Consider the following 21,214-nt stretch of genomic DNA (forward strand, 5'->3'; position numbering starts at 1 on the left):
TAAAATACATCAGAAGTCAGACGGTGACAAGTGCTATAAAGAAAAATAGAGCAGGATAAGAAGGACAGAGAATGGTGGACAAGAGTTGCAATTTTATAGGGGGCAGACTAGAAAGTGATGGCTGAGCAAAGACCTAAAGGAGGTCAAGGATTAAGCCATGCAGACTTCTGGGTGAAGAGTTTTTCAGACAGAGGGAACAAGGGCAAAGGCCCTGAGGTAGAAGTGTGCCTTGTTTGTTCAGTGAACCAAAAGGCCAGTGTGGCTGGAATGGAATGAACGAGAGGGAGGAAAGAGAGGTCACAGGAGGCCAGATCACATACAGCCCTGTAGACCATTGGCTTCTACTCTCAGTGAAATGGAAAGTGTTGGAGGGTTTGGCCAGAGAAGAGATACGAGGTTTACATACTGTGACAGTGTTCCTCAACCCTGGCCACAAGTTCGAATCATCTGGGGTGCTGTAAAAATACCTCTAGCTGGGCCCCACTTCATAGCAATTACATTAGAATATCTGGGGTGAGGTGCAGACATAGGAACTTTTTGAGAATTCCCCAGCAGATTTTAAATTGCAGCTAAGGCCGAGGGTGACAGTGTTGGAAGGATTTCTCTCTGTCTCTCTCTCAGGCTGCTTTGTCCGGAGTAGGCTGTAGGTAGGCAAGGGCAGAGGGAAGTTCTTTCAGAAAGCTAGATGAGATTTGCAGGTGGCGTGGACCAGGCTGCCAGAGTGGTAGCAATGGAGGTGGTGAGAAATGGTCAGTTTCCAGTTATGTATTTGAGCCAACAGGACTTGACGATGGCTTGGATATAGAATGTGAGGAAAAGGGAAGTCAAAGTTGACTCAGGCTTGGCCCAGGAGACCCTTCACTCTTACTGCTTTGTCATTTCCTGCCTGCCCACTCCATCCTGAGCTCCAGGCACTCCAGTTCTCCTCGACTTGTTACCAGTATAATCTTGTCCGTTTTTCTGGTGAACTATGCATGCTGAAAACCCAGCAAATGCGCCAAAGTCTTACCAGTCTCCTAAGGCAAACAAGCCCACCTCAGTATCTACTTGTAACACTGAACACATTGTATCAAATTATTTTTTAAAGGGTCTGTCTCCACTGCTGAAATCTGAGTTTCTTGGTATGTACAAGAAGGAAAAAGCTCAGCTTTGGGAACTGGACAGAAGAGAGTTTGAATCACAGCTTCCCCAGGTCCTGGCTGTATGATACAGAAGAAGTTGCTTCACCTCTCTTAGCTTCACTTTCCACTGACTTGCAGGACTGTTGAGAAGACTGGACACAATGTGCAGCAATAACAGGGACCAATTACCACGTGGTCCTTATTTATCTTGGTTTTCCAAGAGTCTGACCCACAGGGAGGATCAAAGCAAAGGTATTAGGGATATATTACATGGACGGTGGCCATGCCAAATGTCAGGGTTTCCTCCAGCTGGAGGTTCCCTGTGCTCCAGATGCTGCCTGAGATGAAGGGTGGATGAAAATGCAGCAAGGGCACTGCACTGGGAAGTAGGAGCCTGGGGATCCAGTGTCGGCTCTGCCACTGGCACTCTGGACCACTCTGGAGGTCCCCCTGAGGACTTATTTTACTCTATTTTATTTTGGCCGCACTGTGCGGCTTGTAGGATCTTAGTTCCCCAACCAGGGATTGAACCTAGGCCCACAGCAGTGAACTCGCAGAGCCCTAACCACTGGACTGCTAGGGAATTCCCCTATTTAATTTTTTTTTAATTTACTTATTTGGCTGCACTGGGTCTTGGTTGTGGCACGCGGGACCTTCATCCCAGCATGTGGGATCTTTTTTTTCATTGTGGCCTGTGGGCTCTTTAGTTGCGGCATGTGGGGTCTAGTTCCCTGACCAGGGATCAAACCCGGGCCCCCTGCACTGGGAGCATGGAGTCTTAGCCACTGAACCACCAGGGAAATCCCTCCCCTCATCTTTAAAATGAAGAGATATTGTGATCCTCTACTAATACACCTCAAGTGTATGCTTCCTCCCTGGATATAAATGCTTCAGTGGCTCCCCATTGCCCTCAGAAGGGTCCAACCTCTCAGCACAAGGCATTCCACCATTTGGCCCCGTCTGTCCTCATCTTTCACTACTGACCCTCTCATGATCTTCAAGCCAGCCACCAGCAATTCTTTCTGGTCTTGAAGGCACAGGGCTCTCTTGCCTCCAAGGCTCTTGCCTTGGTCTGGAACACACCGCTCTCCCTCATCACTTCACTCCTGCAGGTCTCCACTGAACACTGTACACTGCAGCTGCTACAGGGTCTGGAGCTTAGCCAGGACTAGGGTCGCAGATAAATTCTGGCTTTAGAAATATGCAGATTGTAATTAAAGCTATGGGGCCAAATGAAATTACCTAGAAATCGTCTCACTCAGCTAAACAGTCTGCACTTTTTTGAATGCACACCGTCAGAAAAATTAAATATGTACCCCCCAGTATACTATGCAGATATGCACGTTTATAAAATATACACAAAAATAGAAATTGTAAAAGGTGAAATTAAAATATGTATACCTACGAGTTCAATTTTTTTTTTAATTAAAATTTGGAAACCATTGATTTAAATTGGGTATAGACAAGAAGCCGGCAGAGGAGCCACAGAGATAGGGAAGAGCAGGAGAGTGGTGTCAGAGAAGGAACAGGATGTGTTCGAGGACAGTGTGGCCAACTGTGTCAGATGCTGCAGAGGCTGAGGAAGGTGAGACTGAAAATCATCCACTGGGTCTGGCAACCAAGAGGTCATAGTGATTCATGGGATCCTTCCAAGGGCATCTATGGGGAAGAGATGGGATAGAAGACTGACCAGAGTGGGCTGCAGAGTAAACTTGAGGCCAGATCTCTCTCCTGAGCTCAGACACCTCCCTGAGCTCCCCAACTACCTGCTTGGTGCCTCCACTTGGATGTCTCCCAGGCATTTCAGAAGCAACATGTCCAAAACTGACCTCCTGATCTGCCTCCCTCTAACCTGCCCCACCCTTCAGTATTTCTCATCTAAGTAACAGCACCTCCATCCAACCCGGTGCGTAAACCAGAAATCTCCCTCTCATTCACCCCTTCTGAATTGAACATTTTTACCACCTCTTCCACCCTCGGCCAAGCCACCGTCACCATCTCACACCTGGACCTCTTTAGTGGCCTCCCGGCTAGTTTCCCTGTTGCCATCCTTGCTGTCCTCTGATTGGTTCTCCAGATCTTTTAAACACATAAATCAGATCCTAGCACTCTCTCACTTTAAACCTTTCAATGACTTAACCGTTGCGCTGCAAATAAATTCTGAGCGCCTCACCACACCACACGTCAGCCACGCTGCTTTTGCTCTTTCTCCAACCCGCCCAGTTCTCTCCTGCCTCAGGGATTTCAAACTGCTCCATTTCGGCCTGTTTGCCAGGTATTCTTTCTGCCAAAAACACACTTCCCCTCCACTCTGCGCATGGTTAGTTCCAGCTTCAACAGGACCTCCTCTGCGAGGCCTTCCCATCTAAAGGGGCACACCCTCCACTGCCCCATTGTTCCAGCCCCCCTGTTCTTTTCTTTCAAGCACATAGCATACCTCACAGTGATATATTTGTGTTTAGTTGTTTAAGGTCTGTTTCCTATACCAGATGGGAAACCCCACGAGGGAAACATGGTGTCTGTCTCGTGCATGGTTTAATTTCCTTGTAACATGTGTCTGTCTGACACGTGACCAACACTTGATGAGCACTGGTTTAATAAAAAGTGCCCACTAAATACCCTCCAGTTCTCTGCTATAGGTGCTACTCCAGCCTACCTTGCCACCTTTTCTCATTCCTCTCCTGCCTAAGTCAGAAACTCATCCCACACCGAGGACTCAGGTGGCCCCATACCCCTCCCCTCCCACCTCTGTCTTTGTTCACTGTTTCAGCCACACAACAGAGCTCTTTTAAGAATCATCTCAAGCACTGTGAAGCATTTTCTGACCCCCAATACATGATGTTCTGTCCCTGCTTTGAACCCCAAAGTATTTTTTGTAACTAATGACACCTCATCCCACCTTGCCTTAACCCTGACTTCTAGAGTAAGGGGCTGCTCAAAAAACCATCTACCTGGATACCAAGGGGGAAAGGGGTGGGGTGGGAGGAATTGGGAGACTGGGATGGACACATATACATTATTTATACTATGTATAAAATAGACAACTGATGGGAACATACTGTAGAGCACAGGGAACCCTACCTAATGCACCATGGTAACCTAAATGGGAGGGAAGTCCAAACGGAAGGGGATCTCTGTATGTGTATAGCTGATTCATTTTGTTGTGCAGTGGAGGCTAACACAACATTGTAAAGCAACCATACTCCAATAAAAAATTAAAAAGGAAAGAAAACCCACTACCCTACAGAAATCTAGTATTAATGCTAGTGAGCATCAGAACCACAAGATGAGCTTATTAGAATACAGATTGCAAGGCCCTTGCCAGGAGGGCTTTGGCAAGAATCTGCATTATTTCAAGCATTCTTTATGACTCTAATGTCCACCAGTTTAAGAACCTCATAACAAGTTAACTTGAAGTGAACCCTGACTCTCCACCCAGGCCCAAGTCTCGCTGATTCGGTCTTAGGAAAGGGAAGGAGTTCAAAGGTTGACAATCCCTACCCTTCCTCCTTTAAGAGGTTAAGATGAACACAGACTCCAAAGTTCTTTATTTGCCTTTCTCTTTTAATCCCCTCCCTGCTCCACTTCTAAAAGGAAGTACCCAGAAATTAAACACAAGGAAGCTCAAAGAGCCAAGGCAAGCCAGCCCAAGAGTAGCAGGCTCCCTCCCACAGGGGCCAAAGTCTGGACGCTGGGGTCTCCACTCAGAGCCTGGTAGTAAAACGTGGTGCAGAATAAGGTAGTTCCAGAAGCTAGCAGTAACCCGGCCTGAAGGAGATACAAGGCGCAATGCAGGCCAGTAAGAACAGGGCAGGCTAGAGGGAGTGGGTGGGGCTTGGTCAGGGTTAGGGGTGGGAGGAATTACCCAGAGGGGCTTTCTGCACAGGGGCACCCCTAACAGGGCCAGGCTGTGTAAGAAGTGGTGTTTGTTGGTCTTGTCAAAGAGCTGTAAGAAAAGGAGAAATGGGGGGACTTCCTAAGCAACGAAGGATCCCGGGGGGACACAACGGACAAGAGTTCGTCTTCCAACCCCACCTCTCAAGCCCCAGCTTGCCCCTCCCTCAGGCACCCAGGCCTCAAGAGTTGCATACCTTGCTGCTACAAAGGCCCGCGCCCTGTCCCTCCCCTACTTCCCTCAGGGACCCCATACTTTTTGCCCTCATAGGCCCCGAAGCCGAGGAGCCCCAGGGCAGTTACTTCACCTCCTTCCCGTAGGCATCCGGAAACTGGGCTCCTGTGGAAAGGAGAAGCAAAGGTTACCAGTCCTAGCGCCAACCTCGACCGCCCCCACTCCCAGGGGGACCCAGGTGGACGCAGGCAAGAAAGGGCGCCCCCAGTAGGCTTCTAATTGGTGGAAACACGCATTGGGCAGTTCTGGGAACCAACTGGGCCGGGCTGAGGGACTTTAAAAGGTTTAGGGCTTCGCGGGTCGTCTGGTCGATGGGAGAGCCGACACTTCCCATAGACTCCGCCTCTGCACCAGACCCTAAAGATCGCCCCCAACACAATCCCAGCTCCATCCCCAGCCTCCTGACCGTGCGCCCCGTAGGAGGCCAAGCCTAAGGCCCCAGCTCCAGACAAGGCGCCCAGGCGGCGGAAAGCAGCCCCCGGACCAGCCATGGCAGTGGACGGTCACGCGCCGGACGAACACCGCCTGGGCCACCCAAGAGGCCAGCCAATCCCGATCTCCCATGCAAATAAAGTCCACATGTGCCCAATCCGGTCCGCGTTCATTTCAGCGTCCAGGTCCTCACCCGGGTACTTGGGCCTTTGTAAAACCTCTGTTGAGTGGCGAAGACTTCTGGCGGGCGGAGAAACCAGAACCAATTAGGAGCGGAGGAGCGGAGCAGTGGAGGCGGGGTTGGGGGGCGGGACTAGAGGATTTGCGTCACGGATTGGCCCACTTTCCAAGTTGGTAGCCTCTTTTAACACCTCGCTCCCCCCCCCCACCTCCGGCCAATTTCCAAAGATCCCGGTCCCCTTGCAAAGTTCCGCCCCTTTTCCCACAAGCTCCTCCTTTTCAGCTTTAAACCAGACCCACTCCCAAAAAGAGGCGGCCTCACGGATAGCCAAGCCCCACCCACCACCGTTAAACCCTGCCCACTACCCAAATGGCCCCGCCTCCAGAACCGAAGGCTCCGCCTTCATACGATGTCCCGCCCCTTAGAGTTCACCCCCTCCTTCCTTCCCCACCCCCCGCACTAACTGCGAGAACCCGGAGGGTGGGAGATAACGGTGTGTGTGTGGGGTGTCTCCACCCTGCCCTGCTGGCCTGCTTCGTCCATCCGTCGGTCTGTCCACTCCCGTCCCCTTCCACCTTCTCCAATCCCCCCCACACTCTGGAGGGCGGGCGGGCAGGCGGGTGCGAGCGAGGGGTGTGCGCCGCTCTCTCGGCAGGGGGCGGGGGAGGCGGCCGCGCGGTGACGCGCGGGGCTGCTGCGGCTGCTCAGCCGGCGGATCATCACTCTCTGGCTGGGATGGACGCGGGGCGGGCGGGCCCTGGCGCACGGGGCCAGGAGTCCGGGCCTCCCGGCTGCTGAGCGTTGCCCGAAGTCTACCCCTTACCTCCGCTTTCCCTCCTAGGATCTGTGCCGACCCCCGCCCCGGGGCTCCAGACTCGGCTCCCGCCCTCCTCTGACTCCTCGGACCTCTCCCTCCCGCCCGCCCTCGGGATCGACTAGATCCCTCCCCCTCCCTGAGGATTCCGGCTGGATCCCTGCCCCTGCACCGCGGATCCTGCGCTCCCGGGTTTTGGCCCCCTGGGGATTGCCGTGGACTCCTCCTCCCGTACCCGATCCCTCAGGATCCTCCGCCTGTACCGCCTTTTGGTCCCTCGAAGCCAGCCCACGGAGCCAGTGGATTCCCAATCCAGCCCTGTCCCGTTGCCTCCTCCTCCCTCCGCCGTCCCCACTGCGGGGTTCCCTGTTCTTGGGCTCCTCCTGACCCCATCCCCTACCTCTCCTTTCCCCGGGGATCGACTGGATCCCGGCCCCGCCCCCGGGGGCTGGGGCGATCTCCCTCCCCCGCCGGGTGAGGCGCTGCGGGCGGGGGCTGGGCCTGCGGGGCCGCGGGGGCTCAGAGGCCGCCGCCCCCCTCCCGAAGCCCGTCCGCCCCCTACTCAGAGCCCTGGATGGAGGCACCACGGCCCCAGGGCTGAGCCAGGTAGGAGCTAAGCCGGGCCGGGTGGAGGGGGCTGCGTGGCGGTCCATTGGGGTCTCCCTCTCCCCATCTCTCTCCCTGCGCCTGGTTTCCCCCAGCCTGCTCTGTCTGCGTGTCTCCGCCTAGAGATGCTCTCGCCGTGTCTCTGCGTCTCGGTCTCTTTGTCTCTGCCTCTCTCCAGCCCATGAATGATCCTTTGAATGGGCCCACAGACCCCGTGTGTTCCCATCTCCCCCTCCCCCTCCTTCTCCCCTTCCCGGCCAAGCCATTTTCCCCACTGCAGGAAGAAGGGGGGGAGCTATGGCCTGAGCCCCCGTCCCTCAACTCTCCCTGACCGGGGGAGTCAGGCCTGGGCAGGAATGGAGCGAACAAGGCAGAGGGATGGGGGGGGGGCAAGATGTGGCAGACAGAGATGAGGAGAGCAGGGGAGAGAAAATGGGGGAGACAGAAATAGGGAAAGAGAGAGAGAAATAGAAGGGGCTTGAGAGAGAAATTTGGGGAAGGGATTTGAAGGAGACAGAAAAATGAGAAACACCAAAGAGGGAGGTGTAGAAGAGAGAGAGATGAAAGAAGACTGAGGGGCGAGAGACTGAAGGCAAGAGCTGGAGCAAGCTGGAAGAGGCCGTGGAAAGATGCTCTGAGGGAGCGCTATGGAGAGGAGAGAGATGGGGGGGGAGGGCTCCAGTGGGAGGGAAGAAGGGAGAGAAGCTGGCAGGGAGGAGGCCAGGGGCCCAAAGTACCTTAAGGGAGGGGGGTGACAGAGGCAGACCTTGTTCGCGGGAGGCGGAGGGGGCGGGTGGGGGAGGGGCGGCAAGGCCATGGAAGCAGAGTCCAGCCTGGCATAGGCAGAGGAGAACCTGGAGGAGCCAGCCCCAAGCCCCCTCCAGGTGGTGGGGGAACAGGAGCTTAAGAGGGCCTGAAGAAAGGGAGGGCATGACTGGGTGTGTGTGGTAAGGATTCCTGTGTCCTCATCTCTGGAATAAATTGACACCTGCAGAGAGCCAGCCGCGGGCTGGTGCCTGGCTCTGAAAACCCCGCGTCAGCAAACAGCTCTGGCGGCTGGGGGGGGGACGGGGGGGCTTGCTGAGATGACCCGGGTGTCTGCCCCTTCAGTCCGATCTGTTCCCTTGTCCTGCTCCTGCTGCCCTGAGCACCCAGGCATCAAGGCAGCAACTGTGGGGGCTGGCAAGGGGAAGGGGAGGTGAATAGCTGGGATGGGATGAGAAGAAGCCAAGGTTTGTCCCCAGGGCATGGGTCAAAATGCCATGCATAGAAGAAGAGGTGTCTGGGGTTCAAGGCTGTTCAAGACTGTGGGAGGGGAGCCATTGGTGGGTGCATCTGATTCTCCTTAAAGCCACCTCAGCACCCCTTCTTCCCAGCCGGAGGCCTGGTCACTAGGGCTAGTTCTGACTGGCCAACAAGGGGCAAGAGGCAGCTCTTTTAGGGTTCTCTAGGCCCCTAGTCTCCAGCTCCCCTCAACACATATACTTCTCCCTCTATGCGAAGGCTGGGGGAAACTCTAGCATTCTGACTCATGTCTCTGCTCTCCTCCTCATGCCCTGAATGGACCCCATAACCAACCCAGACCCTTCCCGTCTTCCTCCAGACCCCCACCCCCACCCCCACTCCAGGGTTAAAGCTGCAGCCCGTTGCCGAGGTAGCATTGCGGGGCAGCATCCTGTCGCCCGGCAACCGGCTGCAGAATCACGCACCTGTCCCCGGATTTGCCCCTCCAATATCCCCTCCCCATCCCCTCCCTGCCTCAAGGCACCTTAACTTCTGAGGGGAGAAATGGAGAGGCCCTGGGGTGCAGGGGTCTCCCCCACTACACAAATCCTTCTAGAATGAGATGTTGAAGGGAGGGTAAGGTGCTGGGCTTGTGCAGTCCCAAGAAAGACCCAAGTCTGGCCTGGGGTGGGAGTTCAGTGCCATGAAATTACAGCTCAGGAGTGATTAACACGTATAAACAAACCCACCACTTCCTGCTAATTAATGACTTGGTATTTTTATTTTCTCTTCCTTGTCTGTCTCATCCCTCCCAGGGAGGTGGGAACTGGGACTCCTGAGTCCCTGAGGAGAACATGCCTGGGAGGGATAAACAGCTGGAAGGGGAAGTACTGGGTCTGGGGAGCTGACCCTCCTTCCCCTCTGGTGGTCCTAGACGTTTAACACATCTGGACCTCACCCAAGCCTCAGACTTTTCTATCTGGGTCCCTGCTGAGGGGAGGGGGTGGCTGGGGTAGGGGGGGAGGTGTCAAGGGGCCAGAGGATGGAAGAAGGGGGACAACTTGGTCTGAATTCCGAGTCACTAACCACCTGTCTCTTCTGTTTCCCCATTCCTGTCTGTTTGCCCCGTCCAATTTCCCTTCCCTTCTTGCACCTCTTCTCTGTATTTTTCTGTCCGTCCGTCTGTCTGTCCCTCCTCCCCGCAGGTTGGGCCTGCCTTCACCTTCTTCCACTTCCTTCCCCTTCCCCACCCCTCACCCCCTCCATGGAGAGGAACAGACCCCTTCTCTGTCCCGTCTAACCCAGGTCCCTCCCCACCCCCCTCCTCCCTCCCTTTCCCCCGCCCCCTCCTCCCTCCTGGGGCGAGGGGGGCCTCCCTCCCTCTCCCCCCCTTCTCTCTCTCTCCGAGGGGGGGGTCCCGGGGAGGGAGGGGGGTCCCCCATCAGCATGTGGCTCCTGGCGCTGTGTCTGGTGGGGCTGGCGGGGGCTCAGCGGGGGGGAGGGGGTCCCGGCGGCGGCGCCCCGGGCGGCCCGGGCCTGGGTCTCGGCAGCCTAGGGGAGGAGCGCTTCCCAGTGGTGAACACGGCCTACGGGCGAGTGCGCGGCGTGCGGCGCGAGCTCAACAACGAGATCCTGGGCCCGGTCGTGCAGTTCCTGGGCGTGCCCTACGCCACGCCCCCCCTGGGCGCCCGCCGCTTCCAGCCGCCTGAGGCCCCCGCTTCTTGGCCCGGCGTGCGCAACGCCACCACCCTGCCGCCCGCCTGCCCGCAGAACCTGCACGGGGCGCTGCCCGCCATCATGCTACCCGTGTGGTTCACCGACAACCTGGAGGCGGCCGCCACCTACGTGCAGAACCAGAGCGAGGACTGCCTGTACCTCAACCTCTACGTGCCCACCGAGGACGGTAAGGGCGCGGGCACCTGGCCGGGCCCCCGGTGGACACAGCCCACAGACATCCATGCACACCCTCAGGTGCCAGCAGGCCCCTGGCCGGGAGCTGGGCCTTTGCCGGGGCCGTGAGGGGCAGTGCGTCCCTGCGGGCTCTCTGTGCCCTCCCAGGGTGGTACGGGTCCCTGCCAGGCAGTCCCAGGAACGAATCCCACAGTCAGCCCAGAAGCTCTTTGTGCGCCCCAGAGAGCCGATGGCGAGGGCAGCAGGACTAGGCTGGGCCTACCCACCCGCTGCCCACAGAGGCACACACAGAGGGGACACTGAGGGCGATCAGGTGGTGGAGGCATCCATCATCAGCTGCCTAGACAGCCACTCCGGCTCTACCCCATCTCCTGCGCCCAGGCCTGGGCTTGTCCCCAGCCACTACCCACTTGAGCTACACCTCCACCTCAAGGACAGCAAAGACTCCTTCTCCCCAGGCCAGCATGGGCAGACGTCCTTCTGTCACATGCAGGGCCCCTCACCTGAGCTGAGTGCCTCTTCCCCAGGATGCTCTGTCCCCTGATCGCTATACACTCCCGAAGGATCCGGGAAACTCCTTGCCAAGGGCCCCTCCACTCACAGCACAGCACTCCCATCCCCAACAGAACACCTTCCCACTCCCATCCCCAACAGAACACCTTCCCCGGGGCTCCGAGCTGGCTCTTCTTGACAATGAACTCTCTAGTTCACTGCGGCAGTGCTCTAGTCCCCAGCAGCAGTTTCCCACCGGACAGTTCCCTCCAGCCAGCCTCCAGCACATCGAGCCCAACCAGTGTCAGTACTTTCCAGCAGCCCATGGCAGAGGGTAATCAGCAGGCCTGCAGCCACCCCGACAGACCATCCTCACAAAGAGCCCCCACGTTATCCTTCCTACTCCCCGTGTCACCACTCCAAAACACCCGACACACACAGAGACCATCCACTCTGATAACACCCGCCACAGGCCATTTTCCAACAACTTTACATATAGGCTTGGTACCCAGGAACCCCACTGTACACCCTACACACCCAGCACCCACACATCATGAACTCAAGTCCCACTACAAGACCAGGAATTTCAAATACTCAACACTCAGGTCAGGTACCCAACCGACCGGCACACTGACCTTGTGCTCTAGAATCCCACGTATCAAAATTCCCAGCACCTTCACACAGCACGGACGCCAACACTTCTCTGGAATTCTGTACCCTGTCACCCATATAGACCTGTGCTCCCCAATATCTCTGGGTATAGATCATGTGCCCTAGTAACACCCATATGCAGACCTTTACCCCAGTAACCCTGCAGCTGGACCATGTGCTCCAACAGGCTGCTCACACCACAGTCCCCTATGTTCTCAACACCTCTCAGACATTGCTTACCCCAACTCCTGCCTAGAGGTCATCAGTATCATACCTCAGGCTGTGACAGCACAGGTGGCAACCCTACACCCTACTCACAGATCAAGTACTCCAACACCTCGCTCCCTGCACCCAGAGGACATGCCAATCACAGAACACCTCATGCACCTCAACACCATCACTACCCCTCCCCGTATAAGCCACGCCTCCTAGCCACCCATACACACAATGCATGGAAGTTTCTACTCCAATCCTGTTCAGATTCCAAGCACTCTGATAGACCACTTACCCTAATACATTCCACACATCCTCCCCAATATCCCAACACCCTCTGCCTCAGAGCCATCCACTCTACCTTCCCTTGCCCTCTCATGGACCACCTACCCCAGCGCCCTCCTACCAGTGAATTATTCACCCTAGTGCCTCCAATAGGCCACCCATCTCAATGCTCTCCACTCGTGGACTCTCCACCCACATCTTCAGGTAGAAAGCTGTCCCGCCTGCAAAGCCCCGCTCAGTGGGCTATTGTCTCGTCACACCTCATGTGAAACATTCACCCAACACTTCCCACTAATGGACTGTCCACCCCAACACCTCCACACAAATTGCCCACCCTGCCCCCACCCCACCCATGCCCACACCTTCTGTATTTTTAACCATCGCTTATTGCAGACCTGCTTGGGGCCTGACACATTCAGGTGATCTCACTAAATCTTCACACCAGCTCTGAGAGGAAGACGTTGACTCAGGCACACACACACACACACACTCATACACACACAGCCGCACACATCATATTCTCACATGCACACACACCCTGCTGACTTCATCCCCATCCCCATCCCTATCCTGTCAGAGAAGAACAGGCCCTGATCCTAATGGGTCCCCTTGGGGCCATCACCACCAGTTGGGAGAAGCCTTGCAGAGGCTGGCCTCAGCCTTACTGACCCATCCCTCCTCATGCTGGTCCCCAGGCCACTGAGGAGAACTTGATCAGCCTGGGGGAACCCCTCAGGTCTCTGGGTTCCAGCTCTCCCTTGACTAATCTCCCAATCTGAAAGAAGCCTAGAGCCAAACTCTGAGCCCAGTCTGAGGCCTTTCCTTGACGGGGCACACCTTGCGCCTCCCCGCACCTCCTGGCACCTTATGTGTCGGGCTGGCTCAGGGCACTGTGTTTCCTATTCCCTATTTGTGGACTGAACCCCCAATTGGGGAGGGGGGCTTTTGGCATTAGAGCAGGGGTTGGTGGGGGGCTGGTGCCCCTGGTGGGGAGTTCACCATCTGTGGGGGAGGAGAGCAGGCCTGGGTAAGGGATGAGGGTGGGGAGGGGGCTCAGAGGGAAGAGGTGGAGTGGAGGGCAAGACCTGATGACCCCTTTCCCTGCTTCACCCCACAGTAGGGAGATGGGGTGAGAAGTCAGGCTTGTGAGTGGGGATGGAAGAGAAATGCTGGCTGGTGAGAGGCTGGGAGGTGGGCAGGCATCCCTCGCTGACCTCCCCTCCGCCGGCCAGTGGAGAGCTGAGGGCTTCCAGGGGCTGTGAGCTGTGGGGACGGGCTGCCCCAACCCCATCCTACCCTCTGCCCTCCAGATGGGTCCAGAGGGAAGCAGAGTCCTTTCTGCTGGAACCCCTCCTCTCTACAGCCTAGGGGAGTGGGCAGGTGCTTGGCTGGTCCTGAAGAGGGCCTGTGTGAGTGGTGGCGCCCCTCCCCGGGCGGGACACAGCTGGCCTTGGGCTCCCAGGCTCCCTGGTTGGCTTCCCCTCCCCTCCCACCCACCCCACCTCTAACACCGTTTCATTTCCAGCAATTAGCAAACACTTGGACAAGCCAAATCCTTTCCAGCCAAATCAATATGTCTTAAGACAGGCCTCAGCCCACGCAGGCACCCCACCCCCCCAAAACCAGACTTTTCTTTGGGGCATGACTTTTTCCGGGGAGGGGAACAAAATTTGGGTTGTAGAAACGTTTTTCTCTTTTCTTGGTTTCTTTTTCTTGAAAACAAATTTTGCTTTTTTCGGCTTATTTTTTCTGCCCCTCACCCTCCCCTTTTCTGCTTTCTCTCCTCCCCTCCCCATCCACCACCTCCCCTCGACCCCCATCTTTCCCCACAAAATTGTCCTTTTTTCTCTGTTTTGTGTTCCCGGTCTTAGGTCCGCTCACAAAAAAACGTGACGAGGCGACGCTCAATCCGCCAGACACAGGTAGATTTAAAAATCCCGCTGCTGCATGTGGTTGCTGATAAGAGGACGTTCTCGGCCCTGCCCCTAACTAATGCCCTCACAGCCCTCAAGGCCCCTCAGTCGTTTTCCCAACTAAAAACGAAAAAGAAAAGAAAAGAAAAATTTGTAATAATTGGAAAAAAGAATTATGAAAACTTCAAACGAAATTTGAACAATGTTGGACCCACTAGAAAACCGGCAAGAAAAGCTTAAACTTGGCGAAAATAAAGTGCAAAAAGAAATTGGAATGTCAGAAAAAAAACAAAAACCAAAAAACAGCAAAGAATTGGATAAAATGTTTAGTTTGACAGACATTTGGACTGTTTTGAAACTTGTGAAATATAACATTTGAAAAAACAATTTTAATTTGGAGCAAAATAACATTTGAAAAAAACAAATTTAAGTTGGCAAATTGATGACACAATCGAAACAGCAGAAACCTGCTACAGTTTCCAAAAAAATAGCCTGTCCGATGCAGAAAACGTACATTTGAAGCAAATTAAAGAATTTGGACATTTTTGAAAACAGGGCCCAATATCTTGAAGTTTCATCACAAAATTTTGAAAAAGTGCAAAGAACTTTTTTCTTTTTTTCTTTTTTTCCAAAAACGGATCTTTTTTGGTTTCTTGGTTTTTTGGGTTTTTTTTCTTTTCTTGTTGAATCTGCCCCGAGAGCTTCTTGTTTTTTGGTTGTTGTTTTTTCTTTCTTTCTTCTTTCTTGATCCTGTTTTTTTGTTGTTGGTTTTGAATTCTTGTCGCCCCAGCCCCCCTTCCTGCTCCTCCCCTTTCTGACTCCCCCTCCCCCCTCGCTGGGAGTGGAGGTGCTGGGTGGGGAGGAGCGGGGAGGAGTGAGGACAGGACCTCGGAGGGAAGAAGACCAGCCTGAACTGTTGGAAGGCCACTGGAGGTTCAGGAACAAAGGGAAGAATAGCATTGGGGGAGGACACAGAGAGGGCACTGCCCACCTAGGAGCTCCTGGCCAAAGTCAGGTGGAAGGAGATGTCATAGAAGGTCCTAAGAGACAGGAGGCAGGAAGCTGTCTGTGGGGGGATGGAGGGGAGTGTCTCAGTGACCTGTTGGTTGACCTTCTGCCAGGAGGGAAGTTCCTAGCGGCATGAGGGAGGTGGGCAGAGGCACTGGGGACCAGCTGTGCTGGCGTCACCCCAGGCCTGGATCTTATTTGTCCGAATGCCCAGGCTGGTCAGAGATTGCAGGTGTCAAGAAAGAGGAGGGCCTGGAGGCCAGGGGTGACGCCAGCACAGGCACTGTGGCTGCATCGTGGAGGAGCTGCAGGGGCAGGGACCCCAGCAAGCCCTCTCAGACTCCCCCCCTCTTCCGGAATTAGTTACCCCTCAAGGGGCCTTCTACATATGGGAGTGATCATGGGATCCTTTGGGGACATGGCAAGAGAAGGATCCAGAGCTCAGGACTTAGGCCAGTTTTTGGGGTCCGAGACTAGAGCTGCACCCTGGCTTCATTAGGCAGGCTCTTTCCCACCCTGCCGCCTCCTGCCACAGTAATTAGGCTGGGGGTTGCCATGGTAACTGGGGAGGTGACCTAGAAAGGAATTAGGGCGGGGAGGAGACCAAGCCCCCAGGGACCCTAGGGCCTGGCACCCCCTCACCCACAGACCAGGCTACCATGTGGAGCTGAGGCCCACGGCCTGAGTCGAAGGAAACGCCAGGACCCTCCCAGGATCTCTAGCTCTAGTGGCAGCCTTGGGAGCTCGCTCTTCCTAGGAGCAGGAAGGAGATTTGCTGTGTGTGTGTGGGGAGGGGTTCCCCTGGGTCCAGCAGATGCCCTGAGGAGGGCCAGCCCCCAGCCCTGCCTCTGCTAGGCTTCTTGGAAGGTCTGCCAGGCATGGAGAGAAGTGCTGTAGGGCACACCGGCAGGAGGTGGGGAGGGATCTTCTGCCAGGGCTAGCTGGGGAGGGAGGGAGGGGAATCCGGTCTTGCCCCCCAGGGATGGGAGTGACATGTCCCCTGAGCTCAGGGCTGGAACTCAGCAGGCCTGGGAGCCGGGCGGTGCTGCTTCTGGTCTGACTGTGTCCTTGTCCCCCACCCCCACCCCACCCCCCCGGCCCACCTACCCCCCCCCCCTCCCCACACAGATATCCGGGACTCCGGGAAGAAGCCGGTGATGCTGTTTCTGCATGGCGGCTCCTACATGGAGGGCACCGGGAACATGTTCGATGGCTCTGTCCTGGCCGCCTACGGCAACGTCATTGTAGCCACACTCAACTACCGGCTTGGGGTGCTTGGTGAGGGTGGGCAGACAACTCTAGGGGCTGGAGTCTGGGAGGAGGGCCTGCCAGCAGGGTTCCTCTAAACCCAACAGAAGCAGAATGGCTTCTGGGCTGGACTGAGCTGCCCAGAAAGAGGGCAAGGGTGCTGTGACACCCCCAGGAAGCCCTCCTTCTTCCTCTACCCCCAGGTTTTCTCAGCACTGGGGACCAGGCTGCAAAAGGCAACTATGGGCTCCTGGACCAGATCCAGGCCCTGCGCTGGCTCAGTGAGAACATTGCCCACTTTGGGGGCGACCCCGAGCGCATCACCATCTTCGGATCTGGAGCAGGGGCCTCCTGTGTCAACCTTCTGATCCTCTCCCACCATTCGGAAGGTACCAGCCACCTCCTCAGCCTGTCCCTCCTGTCCCCTTTCTCACACCCCTGACCCCACCAGGTCCCCCTTCTCCTCCCTCAGGCTGTTACAGCCCAGCCTAAAGCCTGCCTGTCCCACCAGGGCTGTTCCAGAAGGCCATCGCCCAGAGTGGCACTGCCATCTCTAGCTGGTCTGTCAACTACCAGCCGCTCAAGTACACGCGGCTGCTGGCGGCCAAGGTGGGCTGTGACCGGGAGGACAGCGCCGAGGCCGTGGAGTGTCTGCGCCGGAAGCCTTCTCGGGAGCTGGTGGACCAGGACGTGCAGCCCGCCCGGTATGGGGGTGGGAGAGTGCCAGGTCCAGGCCTCCATTCTCCTTGCTGGTTCCAAGGAGGTTGAGGGTGAGAGGTGCCCGCAGGCCACAGGCATTCCATTTAGCCAGGAGAGGTGGACTTCAAGGCCCTCCCGGGGCCCTGCCTTCTCCCAGAAGCCTTCCCTAGGCGGAGTGCCTAAAGAGAGCCAGTGTGCACGAGGCTCCATGAAATGCTTGAGGGAGGACTTCCCGAGAGGCCAAGTACCCTGAAGGGCTCAGAAGGTTTTAACTAGGGGAGAGGGGTCTTCTGAGCAGAGGACTCAGCAGGCTGTGAGCTGAGAGGAGGCCGGTGAACAGGTGATGAGACCTTGACCCCTTCTCCCCAGCTACCATATCGCCTTTGGGCCCGTGGTGGACGGTGACGTAGTCCCCGATGACCCTGAGATCCTCATGCAGCAGGGAGAATTCCTCAACTACGACATGCTCATCGGTGTCAACCAGGGAGAGGGCCTCAAGTTCGTGGAGGACTCGGCGGAGAGCGAGGACGGCGTGTCCGCCAGCGCCTTCGACTTCACCGTCTCCAACTTTGTGGACAACCTGTATGGCTACCCGGAGGGCAAGGATGTGCTGCGGGAGACCATCAAGTTTATGTACACGGACTGGGCCGACAGGGACAATGGCGAGATGCGGCGCAAGACCCTGCTGGCGCTCTTTACCGACCACCAGTGGGTGGCACCAGCTGTGGCCACCGCCAAGTTGCACGCTGACTACCAGTCCCCTGTCTACTTTTACACCTTCTACCACCACTGCCAGGCTGAGGGCCGGCCCGAGTGGGCAGATGCAGCGCACGGGGACGAGCTACCCTACGTCTTTGGTGTGCCCATGGTGGGCGCCACCGACCTCTTCCCCTGCAACTTCTCCAAGAATGATGTCATGCTCAGCGCTGTGGTCATGACCTACTGGACCAACTTCGCCAAGACCGGGTGAGGGCCAGAGGGGCTGGGTCAGGCATCTCTGCGGGTCAGGGCGCACACCCCCTCCATCCTCAGCCCCTTCTCTCCCTCTCCTTCACACGGCCATCATTCCTCCACCAAGGCACTCTTGCCTTCTCGACTCAGACACCTGCCGGACAGCTCTTCTGTGTGTGTTGAAGACTCAGAAGAGTTGGACAGAGAGGTCCCTGTCTTTTCTGGGGGGCGGGCTCACTTGGTGCCTTTGGCTCCGTGTCTGTCTCTCCTTCCCTCCCTTGCCCACCCAGCTCTCTCCTTCTCCTCCCAGAGCTCGGCCCGCTGTCCGAGTGCTCCCATCTGTGTGTCTGAGTGTGTGTGAGGGTTTGTGTCTGTCTGTCTATTGCTGTCTCTGCCTCTCTCTCTTGAAATCTATTGATATCTCTGCTTGCTTTGATCTGGTTACTCTGTACTCGCTGGTTTCCCCCTGGCTGTCTCTCATGTCCTTTTGTGTCTCTGTTTCCATATGTCTCTATCTCATTCAGTTTCAGACTCTGCCTCTGTCACTGGTGGTCTGTCTCTGCCCTCTCTGCCCCTCTGTCCTCATCTCAGACTGTCTCTGGCAGTCTGGCTTCATCCCTATTTGTCTGTCTGTCCGTCCGTCTCTGGCAGTTTCTCTGTCTCTTCGTGTCCGTCTCTGTCTCTCTTCCCGTCTCCCCAGTTCTCTGCCTCTCTGTCCATCTCTCTCCCCATTCCTCCCATAGCACGCCCCCACCCCCGCCTTTCATGGGAGCCTCACCCTTACTCCTCCTTTCCCTGCCCCCCTGTGTCCACAGCGACCCCAACCAGCCGGTGCCACAGGACACCAAGTTTATCCACACCAAGCCCAACCGCTTCGAGGAGGTGGTGTGGAGCAAGTTCAACAGCAAGGAGAAGCAGTACCTGCACATCGGCTTGAAGCCGCGCGTGCGCGACAACTACCGCGCCAACAAGGTGGCCTTCTGGCTGGAGCTCGTGCCGCACCTGCACAGCCTGCACACGGAGCTCTTCACGACCACCACGCGCCTCCCTCCCTACGCCACGCGCTGGCCGCCGCGCCCGCCCCCTGGTGCCCCTGGCACTCGCCGCCCGCCGCCTCCGGCCACCCTGCCGCCCGAGCCCGAGCCTGAGCCGGGCCCCCGGGCCTACGACCGCTTCCCCGGGGACTCCCGAGACTACTCCACGGAGCTCAGCGTCACCGTGGCCGTGGGCGCCTCCCTCCTCTTCCTCAACATCCTTGCCTTCGCCGCCCTCTACTACAAGCGGGACCGGCGGCAGGAGCTGCGGTGCAGGCGGCTCAGCCCCCCTGGCGGCTCGGGCTCCGGCGTGCCCGGCGGGGGCCCCCTGCTCCCTGCGGCCGGCCGTGAGCTGCCACCCGAGGAGGAGCTGGTGTCGCTGCAGCTGAAGCGGGGCGGGGGCGTCGGGGCGGACCCTGCGGAGGCCCTGCGCCCCGCCTGCCCACCCGACTACACCCTGGCCCTGCGCCGGGCGCCGGACGATGTGCCTCTCTTGGCCCCCGGGGCCCTGACCCTGCTGCCCAGCGGCCTGGGGCCACCCCCTCCCCCGCCGCCCCCCTCCCTCCATCCCTTTGGGCCCTTCCCCCCGCCTCCCCCCACCGCTACCAGCCACAACAACACGCTCCCCCATCCCCACTCCACCACTCGGGTATAGGGGGCGGCTCGGGGAGGCCCCCCTCCCCGGCCCTCCCAGCCCGCTCAGAAGGCAGGGAGGAGGACTTGGCGACAGGCTTTTGTCGTGTGGAGCTGTCACACGTCGAGGAGCTTTAGGTGGACATGGGTTTCCTCGCCGGGATGTGTGCGCTTCTCCCGCGCGGAGTGGCCCGTTCTCTTCTCCGGACTTGGGCCTTTGAACAACTGGGGGGGTGTTTTTTCCCCTCCGTCGTCTGGACACCCGTCTTCGGTGTGTGGAGACGTGGAAGTATTTTCCCACGTGGAGGTGTGCTTTCTCACGAGGGGGTATGTTTTCCCATGTGCAGGGTGAGGTTTTTTTTTGCCGCCCTGGACACATGTTGGCTCCCTCAAAGAATTTCTGTGGGGATTTGTGCCCCAGAATCCTGTTCCCTCATGCCTTCTCCCACCTCCTCCCTCCTCCCACCCCCTGGAGACCCTGGAAGTGGTGTGTTCACAAACAGCGACCCTTGGCCACCGGACGACGCAGGGTGGTGCCTGGGAAGTAGCGAGGAAATCACAGCCCCCCTGCCCTGCCCCCAGCCCTCCCGCCCTAGCGAAGCATGTGTATCCCCCGTGGCACAAGTGAGGTGAAGCACGGTCTCCCCCGGGCAGACCTCGCCTTCCACAGATGACAGACACACATTCCCTGCCGCGGGGAAGTGAGGAGATCCTGCGTCCCCTGGGTCCAGGATGCATTTCTGAGTGGAAACATGTTCTTGCATGTGGATGTACGTTTTCCCATGCAGATGGCCCCTTTCTCTCCAGCACTTCCCTGCATCTTAGGGCCTCAGGCCCAGCACTTAACTTCTCACGAGGGAGACTTGTGAGAAGGACAAGTGAAAGGACTTCAAACTGACAGAAGCTGAGGGGGAGGGACAAACCCTGAGGAGATGAACAGACCCTAAGCTCTGCCCTTCCTTCCCCTAGAGTTCGGGGGGTGGGGGGGCTGCGTGGCACCTGCCACCCACCGAGGCCGTGCATGTTTGACCAAAGCCCGCACCGCGGTCTGAGGGCAGCCCTTCTTCCCTCAGTCCTCAGACCATCTCTCATCCGTGCCAAACTGGTGAGGTGGGTTTGAGGGGCAAAGACCCCCCAAAACGTGCTAAGGATTCCTCAGCCCTGGACCCGGGCAGGTAGGATACAGGAGAGGGGGAGATGGCAGCTAAAGGGGTCCTGCCTGCGTCCCTCTTCTCGCCATGTCTCATCCCTCCCTCTCTGCCCATTTTCCCTCCCCCCTTCGCCGTCCCCCTCTGAAGACATCCCCTTCCTGGTCTCAAGCCATCTTCTCCCCTCAGCTGCCCACCCCCTCCTTTGACCTGCCCCCTCTCCCCTGGGCCCCCAGGGCTGAAGGAAAGGAGCAGTGTGGGGGGAGGGGAGGAGAGCAGGGGAGAAAGGCTTCCCCGGACAGGTTGGGGGAGAGAACGGGGTCAGCTGTACTGAGGAACAGATGGAGGGGGCAGTGGGGGACGGCGCTTGGGCAGACACCAGCAGGAAGAATTTGATTTGAAAGGATGTGTGTAAGGGGACTGCCCAAAGAGAAACGGTTTGGGCCTCTGGGGAAAGGAACAATGTCGGGAAGGGTTTCAAGGGACACCAGCCGAGAAGGAGCCAATCCTTGTCTGCTGGC

General features: G+C 57.1%; 2 protein-coding genes across 3 annotated transcripts; one reads left to right on the forward strand and one right to left on the reverse strand.

Annotated features, from left to right (window-relative positions):
* Positions 1–4,643: 4,643 nt before the first annotated feature.
* On the reverse strand, positions 4,644–5,782 carry TMEM256 (transmembrane protein 256). Its single transcript, XM_065897695.1, has 4 exons — positions 5,657–5,782; positions 5,324–5,355; positions 4,987–5,067; positions 4,644–4,889 (listed from the first exon to the last, which is right to left on the reverse strand). Exons 1-4 carry the CDS (start codon positions 5,739–5,741, stop codon positions 4,746–4,748), a joined length of 342 nt encoding a protein of 113 aa, XP_065753767.1. The 5' UTR covers positions 5,742–5,782; the 3' UTR covers positions 4,644–4,745.
* Positions 5,783–9,953: 4,171 nt separating this feature from the next.
* On the forward strand, positions 9,954–19,567 carry NLGN2 (neuroligin 2). 2 transcript variants are annotated; one of them, XM_065896568.1, is made up of 7 exons: positions 9,954–10,410; positions 13,931–13,981; positions 16,109–16,258; positions 16,432–16,617; positions 16,740–16,932; positions 17,297–17,893; positions 18,694–19,567. In XM_065896568.1, the coding sequence occupies exons 1-7, from the start codon at positions 9,954–9,956 to the stop codon at positions 19,565–19,567; spliced, it is 2,508 nt and encodes an 835-aa protein (XP_065752640.1). The 2 variants fall into 2 exon arrangements, with proteins under 2 accessions (XP_065752640.1, XP_065752641.1); XM_065896569.1 differs by lacking the exon at positions 13,931–13,981 and having other exon boundaries at positions 10,077–10,410.
* Positions 19,568–21,214: the final 1,647 nt, after the last annotated feature.

This window comes from Phocoena phocoena, chromosome 19 (genome assembly GCF_963924675.1).
Source record: "Phocoena phocoena chromosome 19, mPhoPho1.1, whole genome shotgun sequence".
NCBI lineage: Eukaryota > Metazoa > Chordata > Mammalia > Artiodactyla > Phocoenidae > Phocoena > Phocoena phocoena.

Bases quoted from the DNA above. Each gene is read 5' to 3' on its own strand.
- TMEM256 (XM_065897695.1), bottom strand. From the start codon at position 5,741: ATGGCTGGTCCGGGGGCTGCTTTCCGCCGCCTGGGCGCCTTGTCTGGA. The intron at 5,356-5,656 runs GTCAGGAGGCTG...TCCTTTCCACAG, and splicing joins GGCCTCCTACGGGGCGCACG to GAGCCCAGTTTCCGGATGCC. The intron at 5,068-5,323 runs GTGAAGTAACTG...CTTTTCTTACAG, and splicing joins CGGATGCCTACGGGAAGGAG to CTCTTTGACAAGACCAACAA.
- NLGN2 (XM_065896568.1), top strand. From the start codon at position 9,954: ATGTGGCTCCTGGCGCTGTGTCTGGTGGGGCTGGCGGGGGCTCAGCGG. The intron at 13,982-16,108 runs GTAGATTTAAAA...CTCCCCACACAG, and splicing joins GCTCAATCCGCCAGACACAG to ATATCCGGGACTCCGGGAAG. The intron at 16,618-16,739 runs GTACCAGCCACC...CTGTCCCACCAG, and splicing joins CCTCTCCCACCATTCGGAAG to GGCTGTTCCAGAAGGCCATC.